At 35.4% G+C, this 12,668-nt stretch overlaps 1 protein-coding gene across 2 annotated transcripts in view; it reads left to right on the top strand.

Moving 5' to 3' along the window:
• Positions 1-12,668, top strand: part of HCFC2 (host cell factor C2) — a 41,544-nt gene that overhangs the window by 21,157 nt on the left and 7,719 nt on the right. For both annotated transcript variants that reach the window (XM_054574606.1, XM_054574607.1), the window contains exons 8-12: positions 1,780-1,947; positions 2,506-2,558; positions 8,052-8,229; positions 11,209-11,412; positions 12,111-12,184. In XM_054574606.1, coding sequence (XP_054430581.1) covers positions 1,780-1,947; positions 2,506-2,558; positions 8,052-8,229; positions 11,209-11,412; positions 12,111-12,184 — 677 coding nt within the window. The remainder of the gene's footprint in view (positions 1-1,779; positions 1,948-2,505; positions 2,559-8,051; positions 8,230-11,208; positions 11,413-12,110; positions 12,185-12,668) is intronic.

Here is a 12,668-nt window from a genome sequence, read left to right as displayed (position 1 = left end):
TGTCAGATTTCATCATCTTGAAGACGTTTCTTCTGCCCCGGTCTAGGATGATTGCCTTCCACAGACTGAGCCTAGCGATCATCTTGGAGTCTCCCTTATCACCTTCCTGGGGATGTGTTTTGCCTCTCACTTGTGCTGGATTCCCTGTTTCCTAGATCCCATATTTTTTCCCTTAGTTTACTCTCTCATTTTTTTTTTTTTAATAAAACACATCCCAAGAAAAGGATGCATAGACGACAAATTTATTTTGAAATCTTGCATTGTTTGAAAATGTTTAATTTTAATTGGTGGTTTGCATGGAAATAGAATCTGCATTAGAAATCATTACCCTTAAGAATTTTGAAAATGTTGTTATATTGTATTCAAGCTTCTAGTATTTTTGTTGAGAAATCCAAACCACTTGTGATTTTTGGTTCTTTTAAATGTGACCCTTCCCCTCACTCCTGATAGCTTTTAGGATTTTTTTATTAGTCCCCTTTTTCTTAACTTTCATGATGATGGGCCTGTTTTGTGTCTTATTTTTAATCTATTATGTTGAGTACTCACTGGACCCTTTCAGTCTGGAAATTCATGTTCTTCAGTTTTGGGAAATTTCTTGATTTAGTTCATTTATTTGCATCATACTGTTCTCTCTATTCCCTCTTCGTGTAACTTCTGTTATGTGGGTGTTGTACCTCCTGGACTTGTCGTCTTATTGTCTACTTTTGTTCAGGCATAGGTTGTCTTACTTTGAGAAACATAAGCAAACTGGATTGTGAATGGGATCATGGAAGCATTTACATGGGAAAAGTTGAAGAAACTAGGCTTAATTATCCTCTAGAATAGGCCCATCAATTTTTTTCTGTAAAGGCACAGGTAGTAAATATTTTAGGCTTTGAAGGCCATTTGGTCTCTGTTACAACTACTCAGCTCTGTTGTTGTAGCATGAAAGCAGCCATAGACAATACATAAATAAGCATACCTTTGTTTCAGTAAAATTTTATTTACAAAAACAGGCACATGAGCCATAGTTTGCTGACCACTACTCTAAAAGATAAAGAGATAGATATTAGATGTGCTCTATAAGGATTAAATTACTGTTACAGATTTCAGTTCACTAAAGAATAAATTTTCTTACATAACTATGCAAAGATGTGATGCACTGTCTCTGGAATTTTGAGTTCTATGTGTGGTAGGTAAACTAAAAGAGGAAAGGGATATAATAGCAATAACCTCAAGTCCTTTTCCCTAGTTCTAAGAATCTGATTGTTATTTGTTTTGGAAATGTCAGTTATGTTTATACCAAAGTAACCTGTTTGGGGTAGTACAAGTTTTGATAAGAGGAAATTAACTTCAAAGAAGTTACATTTTTCCAAAATATCATATCCAAATCACCTGGCATTAACAGTATTTCTGACATGTATAGTGTTGGTTAAAATGTGGCTCATAAAATTAAAAACTTAGAGAAGGTAAAATTATGTAGCTCTAACTATGTAATACTTGGTTCCCCACTTCCACGTCTAGAATTAAACATTTTTTCTGAATCTGATGACTCAAATAGCTTGCAACTAGAGTATTTATAGATTTATTTGTATAAGGGATTAAATAAATAAATAGAATCAGAACCCAAATTATTTTCGTTTGACCTACCATCACTATGTTTATTTGAGTCAATTTTCTCCCTCTTGGTAATCAGATGAATTATTCATTGCTGACATTTTCAGAGCCCCAGGTCCACACAAACTTTATAGGCAAACTGTTGCCACATTTGAAGCTTATAACATCAATATTGTTCTTTAGAGAAACCACCAGCACCATCACAAGTACAACTGATCAAAGCCACTACCAACTCTTTTCATGTCAAATGGGATGAAGTGCCTACAGTTGAGGGCTATCTTTTGCAGTTGAATACTGATCTGCCGTACCAAGCTGCATCATCAGATTCTTCAGCAGCACCAAATATGCAAGGTAACATAATTTTCAAGCTTAAAACATGTACTTGTATGTTTTTTAAAAAAGATACTGCAGAAAAGCCAGTGACTAGGCCTGGTTTAAGAAATTTTATATGATGTTTCCTGCCTGATAAATCAAATGTGTTGTGTTTCAACTCTAAAACTTTACTGTTTTCACAGTTTACTGTGAAATATTTACTGTTTCACAGTTATGATGTAGTAGAACTCATACATATGTTGGGTAGATTGCCTCTTCTGCAGCTCATTTGGATGGACTTCCTTAATTTGGCAAACTACTTCGGAGATGGTTTTAATGAGCTTTCATAAATATTTTGCCTTCTTTTCAAAAATATTTTTAACGAAAAGGCACTTGGAAAATAAAAGCAAGTTTAATTTTACATGTTCTTCTAGAAAGGATTTCAGTCAATTATTAAGCAAACTATTAAGAAAACCGAAAAACTTTGATAAAGATACTACTTTTTAACTTTTAACATGTAACTTCAAAGTTTTTAAAATTGTATATAATATATTTCATTATATCAGCATATCAGTCTAAACTTTCTCCTTCTTTCAGGAGTCAGGATGGACCCTCTCAGACAGGACAGTAATAGCATCATTCCTAACAGTGTAAGTTAAAAAATATTTAAGATGGTAGATGAATGTGTATGGTGATAGTCATATTTTTTATTAGTGTTGTTAGCATATTATCTTAAGATAGGAGTTCTCAACCCTGGCTGTCCATCAGGATCTCCTCTGAGACTGAAAAACCAATACACAGATGCCCAAGCTCTTCCCCAGATCTAGTCATAGCAGAATCTCAGAATGATGCCCAGGTAGCTCTGTTTTTAAAGAAAGCTCCATAGATCATTGTAACAGTAGCCTGAATTAAAAACCCCTGGCCAGGAGTTTTTCAGTCCTGAAGCAGCTTCATTAACATGGCATCAGAGGCTAATCCATTATTTATACTTACTGAATCTTGAAATCTGTATTTTGGTGTTTCTAAATATCATGCACATTTTAAATTTCTAAAGGTGTACTTTCAAAATATATATGAAATATATTTTTTACTATGTATTTGTTTACCAAAGAATATGAGTTGCTAAGTTAACACCTGTGTTTATGAGGTTATTTCTTGTTTATGAAGTGCTTCACAGAAAGCATTTGTGGAGACTAATGAAGAAGCTTACTGGCATTGACACTGGTTTTGTTTTTGTTTTTAAATTTTATTTATTTTTAGAGAGGGGGAAGGGAGGGAGAAAGAGAAAGAGGGAAATACTGATATGAGAGAGAAACATCGATTGGTTGCCTCTTGTAGACACCCCATCCAGGGACTGAACCTGCAACCAGGCATGTGCCCTGACTGGAGTCAAACTGGTGACTCTTTGCTTTGCAGTATGACGCCCAACCAACTGAGCCACACTGGTCAGGGCTACACTGTTTTTATCTGGTAAAACTGGTGTACAGTCACAGCAGACTCTTTTCAAGGGAAATGGTATAGGTATAGGCTCATGTGTTCTGAACATGGCAGAGGGCCTGTAATAAACAGAAAAGGCTTATTATGTCAAGAAGGCTATGTAACAAGTAAAGCCCATGCAGTTATTTCTGAGGAGCCTATATTAGTAGACCCCCCCCCACACACACACAGTAGTCCCTCCTTATCTGGGGGGAAGGGTGCGTGTCAGAACTCCCAGGGAATGCCTGAAACTGTAGATAGTACTAAACACTATATATTCTGTTTTTTCCTATACATAGATACATACCTCTGATACAGTTTAATTTATACAGTAGGCACAATAAGATTAACAATAGTTAATAATAAACTAGAACAATTGTAACCATATCCTATAATAAAGGTTATGTGAATGTGGTCACTGGTTTCAGGGGATCCCTTGCTGAAGTCTTCATGTAGGCTCAGTACTTTCTGACAGCATGTTGCCATCAATTGGAACACTTGTCTGTTTGTGTCATTCACTTACAAATTTAATGTCTTTTCCATCTTAACTAAGCACTTATCACACACTGTGGCTGTAACTTTTTCAGTTTTAGGTGCAGCAGCAAAACTAGCATGAATTTTTTTTCCTTCACAATTTCACAGGTAGAGGATTTTTTCTTACCGTAGATCTTAGCAACTTCAGCGTATGATTTTTTAGTTTCCTTTTGAGAACTTTCACCTTCTTTGCCAACAAATTGCCAACATGACAACTTTTGAACTTTGGAGCCATCGTTAAGTAAAATAAGGGTTATTTGGACACAAGCGCTGTGATACCACAACAGTCCATCTGATAACTGAGATGCTACTAAGTGACTGATGGGTAGGTAGTGTATACAGCATGGATACGCTGAATGAAGGGCTGGTTCTCGTCCAGGCAGGACGGAGTGGGATGGCGAGAGATTTCACCATGCTCCTCAGAACAGCATGCAATGTAGAACTTAGGAATTATTTATTAGTTGCTTATTTTTGGAGTTTTCCATTTAATATTTTTGGCCCATGGTAACTGAAACCATGAAAAGCAAAACCATGGCTAAGGGGGCGTTTTACACACATATGTTTTATGTTAAGTATATATTATACTTACAAAGTTAGATGGTACTAGAACATTTGTAATGAAGAGCAATAGTTTCGTACTCTGTCCCTCCCTGCTCTTGATTATGCCTCTCTAGAACCAACTACTTTCAGCTTTTTTGGCTTTCTTCTGATACCTATTTTGTGCTTTTAAAGAAAATCCTGATGCTGCCACTTCTTGACTTTCTAGTTTTAGATACATTGCTTTCAGTAACAGAAGATGCAGACTTGTGATCTGTCAACATATTGCCATTTCTTCCCCTTCCCCTTTCCACATCTTTTAAATGTTTTTAGATGAATTATTATTATTTGATGTTTACATTATAATGATGACAAATTCACAGCTGAGCCATGTGGTATGCTATGAGCATTATTCCTTTTTCACGTAACTATGTTTTTCCTGGCATTGTTAACTGCCTCCCTTTTTCATTTGCCTAGTTTTCTTTTTGCCTATCATTAATTCATACTCAAATTCTCCAACAAAATTATAGAACTCATCTTAAAATGTCAAACATATAAAGTAGTTTTTTCTTTCCTTCTTTTTTGCCCCCCGGAAGTCATGCCTCCCAAGCCCTCTCTCTTGATGCTCTCATCTGACTGGTCCTTCTCTAGGCCTGTTACACAGCTGTCATCTTAAACTTTCATTTTTTCATATTAGGAATTGCTTCTATCCTTCCCTGTGTTAGAGCCCATGTTTCTTAATCTCATTTTTTCCTCTTTCTTGGTTGTTTCCCTTGTGTTGTTCCCTTGTATTGTTTCCTTTGTATTGTATTGTAAAACTTCCTTTAGTAGTTTTCTGAGAAAGAGTTTATGAAAGGTAAACACTTTGAGAATTTACATGTTTGAAAATGCTTTTGTCCACATCTGATTGGTAATTTGGCTGGGCTATAGAATTCTGTATTAGAAACTTTTTCCTCAGAAGTTTCAAAGGCATTTTCCTGTTGTCTTTTAGCATTCAGTGTTGCTGTTGAGAAGTCTGATGCTACTTGGATTCCTGATCATTTATATGTGACCTAATTTTTTTCTTTTTATTCCAGTATTCTGAAATTTCAACAGTGATGTGCCTATGACTTCATTCATTGTGCTGTGCACTCAGTGGACCCCATCATTCTGGAAATTCATGGCTTTTATTACTGATTATTTCTTCCCTCCATTTCCTTTCTCTTGTTTTTTAAACTTCTGTTAATTATTGAATAATGGTACTCTTGAACTAATCCTTTGATTTTATGTTTATTTATTGTTTTCTATATTTCTGTCTATTCTGCTTTATGAAAAATTTCTTCACTTATAAATCTGTTCAATTTTTAAATATATTCAACCACGTACTTAATTTCTTTTATTTTAAAGATTTTATTTTCTTTTAGAGCAGTGAAGGGAAGGAGAAAGAGAGGGAGAGAAACAGCAGTTTGCGAGAGATACATCATCTTTTGGCTGCCTCACATGCCTCCAGCTGGGGACCTGGCCTGCAACCCAGGCATGTGCCCTGACTGGGAATCAAACCAGCAGCCTTTTGGTTTGCAGGCTGGGGCTCAATCCACTGAGCCACACCAGCCAGGGCATACATACTTAATTTCTAAAAGCTTGATGTTATTCTCTATTTCTTCTATAGCATCTTATTCTTTATAGTGTCTTCCCTTATCTCTTTGAGAAGTACAGGTTTTAAAAAAAAATTGGAGTTATATTCTGCTCTCAGCAATTTTTGGTTTTTTCAAGCTCCTTTTTAAAAAATTTTATTTTGGTCTTAGACTTTCATGTTAGAAGCTGTCATCAAATGTCTGGTGATATTTGGCTGTCCTTTCATTTTTAAAGTGAGGCATCAAAAGGAGCTTGGAAGGTGTCTTCGTCCATTTAGGCTGCTAGAACAAAATCCCATAGACTGCGTGGCTTGTAAACAACAGAACTTTATTTGGTGTTTTCGCTGTTCAGCATGCAGACTTTCACTGAATCCTCACTTTCAGCGTCGGTGCCTCTCCTCCATCATCGCCCGAGGAACGCTGTGCCACAGCCCAGAGCCTCACATTTCAGCCTTTCTACTGATTCCTCATCTTCAGTTAGAATGAGAAAAGAATTTGCCTGACTTCCCATGCTGGGAAAGCAGAGCTGGGGCTGCAGCCACTTTTTATAGCCCTCCCTATAACTGTCCTCTGGTGTTTGCTTGCGCTCTACACCTCGGCCTCCACAGAACCTGAGGTCTCCCTTTCCCAAGACTTTCTGGGCTCTTTGGAACGAGTGGTTTGTCTCTTAGTGACTTTCCACCTCCAGGCTCTTAGCTTTCAGCTTTTCGTGTTTTATATCGTCTTACCTACTGTTGTCTCTTCTCCTATTCTCTTTTTCCTCATAAGTATATACCTTTATATATATATTTTATAAATTCCTTTATGATTATTTGAGTTGGGTTTGTAGAGGAACCTCATGAAACGTATGTGTTTAAACTACTATGTTTAACCAAAAATTTCAGGGCTTATTCTCATTTTATGTATTTCTAGTTCGACTGGGTATCTGATTTTTGAGCAAAGAGCACATTAGAGACTTCGGAGTGAAATAAACCTAGGTTCAAATTCTAGCTCTGCTATTACTGGCTACTTGACTGTGGGTAGATTACTTAAGCTCTCTGAGTCTCATTCTTTTCCTGTATAATAGTGATCATATTTTCCAACTCATAGAATTCCTGTGAAGATTAATTGAAATACAGACTTTATAAATATATATTGCAATGCCTGTCACATAGTATAATGTCCCTAATGGTTGTGGCTGTCATCATCATTTATTAACAGTAGCAGCATCACTATCAATTAGAAGAGAGGTATAGGGCACATTATGGGCAAGCCTCCTTAGAGCCTTGAGAAATTATAGGAGCAGCAATATTGGGGTATCTGAATGAAGTCAGATTATTTTTATGGTTCAGTAAGCATGTAGATATTGCAGTATAATAACTGATACTCATACTGATGATTTGAAATAGCAAAAAGTTTCAATGTTCTTTATAGTATATTTAAGAAGACAAAGAAATGTAATTAAGATGATTCCTATCTAAAATTTTAATGGTAAAACATATTATGTCTGTATTAAATCTTGCTGTCTATATGGAAAACTTAGTTGTACAGAATAATTTGTTTGCTTGAAGGTTCCATGTAACTGAGATTTTACTTTTAGGAGCCATCACATCGGTAGTATAGGTGTCTGACCTTGTTAAGAAAATTTGACCAGAATTTTAAACTCAGTAGCTATGGTTTTGTCCTGTGTTACATGCATATTTACTTAAATACCAGCTACAACTCATAAAAATACAGATTTTCTTCCCCTCAAAATACACCCTCCCTTTCCCCTTTAAAACTACCATTTTGAGACTGGAGATTAAGTGAAAAGAAATTGCTTTCTTAAACTATTACAAAATTTAAAAAATAATCCTATACAAATTAAGAATATAATTTAAACTTTTATGTTTTAGTTAATTTATTTTCAAAATAATTAAGTTGTAAATTATTTTGCTTGCTTTTTAACATATTTCTGTGTAATTGAATGTTGCTTGCTACAATAAACTGTTTAATTTCTTATAGATCAATGATACAATGAACAGTGCAAAAACTGAACATACAGCTACAAAAGGAACTCCAGTGGAAAACAAACCAGATCTCAAAGCATCAACTGACTCTAATGCCATTTTACATTCATCTTTGGCAACTAATGCTTCTAATCATAATAGTTGTGTGGTGGATATGCTAAGGAAAAATGAAGGTATAAAGACAGTGTTTTAAGTAAAGCTAAAGCTTTTTATAATGATAGGTAGTTTTAGAATCTTTGAAAAAGTAAATGTTATGTGGTTTTGATCCATTTTCAAACTAATAATATATCTACCATATTTACCCTAGTTAGAGTGATATGTGATGTCAAGATACCAAGCAAGCACTTGCCTGAATAGTAATGAGTAGTTATGGGCTATGGATTTTAAATGAAGAAGCTCTCATATGACATTAACATTTGGCCAGTGTGTTCGGTGTGACTATTCCATTACTCTATTTTCTTAGCATTTATTACTGTTTGATACTATTTATTTTGGGCAGAGATTTTGTATGTCTTGTTCACCTTCTATTTTTTCAGCACCCAGATTCATGCCTCGTAAATAGTAGTCACTTAGTAAATATTTGTTTAACAAGTAACTGGATTATCCTCAGAAATGTAGTTATTTATAAGAACTATTGATTAGCCAGTTGCATTCGTGGGAAAGCTTGTAATTTGGTGACCTTATATTTAAAATAAGTTTATTAGAATATTCTGAAGCCATTGAGATGTATTAAGCATTGCCTCTGATTTTAATATCTAAAATTATTTTATAAATCTCATTCTGATATGTCTCTGACATAGGAACATGTAACTTTAGTTTTAATTTGAAAAAATCATGACAGCTGATACAAATTTAATTACTCTTCAATGATTCAAACTTAGCAAGAGAAATATCTGCTTTATTTGCATTTTTCTTTATAAGTTGATGATAGATAAAAATATTCAAGGAAAATAATTTCCTATAATTTTTGTTATTTCATTACTTGTGGAAGAGGAGAGTACTTTTGTTTTACTGGTTTTTTAGTAAGAGTATCATTTGGTCAAAATAATAGAAGATTGGTCCTAGACCCAACTTAAATTTCTTTCTTATAGTGATTTCCAATGTCTGTCTTATAAAGAAGTTTATACTCTTGAAAAACAAATATGAACTTTGAGATTTCAAAATCTTAATACACTCTACATTCTACATCGTAAGGCAGTTTCAATAAAATGAATACTAAGCAAATGGGAAAACCAGAGTAGTTATAAAGTCATAGTACCTGATGCATTCATTCATGCATCACATACACTCAGATGCATGAATGAATGGCTACCCACTCTCAGGTTAACATGAGGAGACTGGGCTTTTTCTCTGCAGGTTGGAGTAGCTGGTATTTTTTAAGGGTGGAAAGTGACATGATTAGGTTTCTTTTTCGGAAATGGCAGTCTAGTCTCACCATCAGGAAGAACTAAGGTAGGAAATGATTGGGACACTTGATAAGGGGCTCCTTTAGGACTCCAAGAGAAGCGTAGAGACTAAAGCAGTGGGAGGGGTGGAGAGGAGAGAATACAACATTTTAGAAGCTTTTAGAAAGTAGTAGCTATTAGACTTGGAAACTGGTTATATATGAGAAATAAAAATGAGCTGAACATGACTCCCAGTTTTTGGGGTTGGACATTCAATGGATGATGATACTATTAATCAAGAATAGAAATATAGGAGCAAGAGTAAATTTGGGGAAAAGGTAGGTTCAACTTTGAACTTACTCTTTTTGAAGCACTTAAGGAACATACTTGGTGAAGATTTCTAATGGGCAGTTGAAAACTTAGATCTGGAGTCTAGGAGGCAGTTCTCGTCTGGAGTATAAATTTAGAATTTAGGGAATCTAAAATGTAAGCTCCACAGAGCAGGGACTCCATCTGATGTAGTCCCTGCTAGATACCCAGCAACTGGCACAGTGTCCATGATGTGTGTTTGAGAGATGTAGGATTGTGAATGGTAATTAAAGCACAGAAAAAATATGTCAAGGAAGTTAAGAAGAGGTTTAGGAGTACCTGTGTTTAAAGAATCCTGTGAAGAGGAGAAGCTAGCTAAAGAGATGAAAAGGGGTCCCTAGCAGGGTAGGGAAAGAACCAAAAAGATTGGTTATTTTTTTTCCCTCTACAGTAGGTATCATAGTTTGTGACTAGTGTATGCATGTCTCTCTCTACCACATGACTGTAAGTTCATGAGATGTAGAACACGCCTGCTTTATTTCACCATTGTAGAAACAAGCACAAAGTCTGGTAGACAGTAAATCCTCAGTTTTGTGGAATGAATATACACAATTCATAGACAGAAACAGCTTCCAAAAAGAGTATGTGGCCAGCATAGTGTACATTGCAAAAAGGTGAGGTAAATGAAAACGGAAAAGTATTCCTTAGAAATCATTGAAATTTGCCAGAGCCATTTTATTAAAAGTCTGTAGTGTTTTAGAAACCACATTTGGAGATGTCAAGGAAATAGAGACTACTCTGAAGGGAATTGGCGAGGACAGGTAGTAACTGGAGGAGACTTGTGGGGTCAAGGGAGATGAGAGTTTGCTTGCTAGACTCAATAATGCTATGGACTGAGAGCCAAAAACCTCTGAAGAAAAATAATTGTAAATTCTGAAGAGAGTGGAATGATTGAAGAGAGAGTCCCCAAATACGGGGGAAGGAATGGGACCAAGAGCACGGGAGGATAAATTACACTGCCTTAGGAGAAAGCTCAGCTCATCCCCTGCAATGGAAAGAGAAGACGGAGAAGATGGGCGCAGCCATAGACACCTTTCTGGTTTAAGGCAGGAGAGGACACAAAAGTGATGGCATTGATGCTTGATGACCTCTATTTTTCCCCCTAAAATGGAAAGCAAGGCCATTTGATGTATACTTTAATAGAATTTGATAGCAATGATTTAGTGGTTAAAATGGAAGAGGGAGCTGAGAAGTGGGACATCCACTGCGGATATAATACACTTTATTTTTCTAAACATTTTAAAAACTGATGGTTAATTCATATAGTCGACATTTGTGGTGCTCATGTTTATACTTTTAAAATTGAAAAATCCCAAGAACCGTATGACAAGAAGTATAAGATACAACAATTATCTGTTGGTATTATGTTAATAATTGACCTTTTCCCTTTAATTTTAGGTCCTCACACTTCAGCAAATATAGGTGTTCTAAATACTTGCCTGGACTTACGAACAGTAATTCCTGAAACTTCTGTATCCAGTACTGTTTGCAGCGCACAAACTATGGTAACCCAGCAGACCATTAAAACTGAATCATCCAGTACAAATGGGGCAGTTGTTAAAGATGAAACTTCACTAACAACATTCAGTACCAAATCTGAAGGTTTGAAATGTGTTTCACATACTGTATTTTGAACCATTCTTGTATATAAATTCATCAAACTTACTTGTTTTAAATGGGAAATGAAATGTTTCACATACTGTATTTTAAACCATTTTTGTATATAAATTCATCAAACTTATTTGTTTTAAATGGGAAATGAAATATGTTTCACATACTGTATTTTGAATCTTTATTTGTATACAAATTCATCTGACTTGTTTTAGACGGGAGTTGCATTTCACCTTGGATTGAATCATCTATAAACATATAAAGTATTTCAATTAAAATCATTATGTAATATACTCCCTGCTGCCTTGCATAAAATATTTAAATCAGTGCACACTGAAATATAATTATGTGAATATATTCAGCAAATTCTTTTTCCTTAGAAAAGACTATTTCTAGACCATGGAGTAACAATTCTCCCAGTTCGATTGACTTCTGATTTTGTAAATTCTTATCTTACTTTTTTACAATAGGAATTTGTTTCATCTTTGGTAAATGTTCTCTGAAGTTCTAGCTGGTTATTAAACTGTGGAAAAATCAACTTTGTGACTCAGTTTGAGTTAGAGGTTACATATTTCTAATTATTGTAATTTTTATACCTCTGGCTATTTTTGTATAGTTATAAATTATATTTTAATGTGTCTGGTAAGTGATTATGTAAGTCTTAATCTGATGAATTGTTTCACTTTTAGTTGATGAAACATGTGCACTGCCTGCAACCAAGATCAGCCGTGTGGAGGCACACACCACAGCGATGCCATTTTCTGTAAGTATGTGACCTAGAGACTGTGTGTGTTTACCGATGGCTAAGTATGCCTTAAATGCTGAGCAGCTTTGATGTAAATTCACAAAAACATTCCTGGGTGTCCTCTAGTAATGATTTGACATAGATTGAAAGATGAAGGGGTGAGTAGGAAAAATGTTCACAGTAACGTTAAGAGAAAAGAGTTGGATAAAAAATTATGCACACACATACACACAGATACATGCATACTGTGGTCCCAATTTTATTAAAAATACAACCATCCCTGGCCAGGTTGCTCAGTGGGTTGGAACGTCCTCCTGAGAGGCCAAGGTTGCAGGTTCACTTTCTGGTTAGGGCACATTCAAGAAGCAACCAGTGAATGCATAAATGAGTGGAACAACAAACTAATGTCTCTCTCTCCTTCTCTCTCCCCGTATTCCTCTCCCACTTCCTCTCTCTAAAAACAATTTTAGAAAAATACAGAACATTTTAGAAAAATACACCC

This window comes from Pteronotus mesoamericanus, unplaced genomic scaffold (genome assembly GCF_021234165.1).
Source record: "Pteronotus mesoamericanus isolate MK-2021 breed Mesoamerican mustached bat unplaced genomic scaffold, CSHL_Meso_final contig_263, whole genome shotgun sequence".
NCBI classification, from domain to species: Eukaryota; Metazoa; Chordata; class Mammalia; order Chiroptera; family Mormoopidae; genus Pteronotus; species Pteronotus mesoamericanus.
Note: the sequence above shows the minus strand (reverse complement) of the source record. Positions and strands in the feature narration are given on the sequence as shown.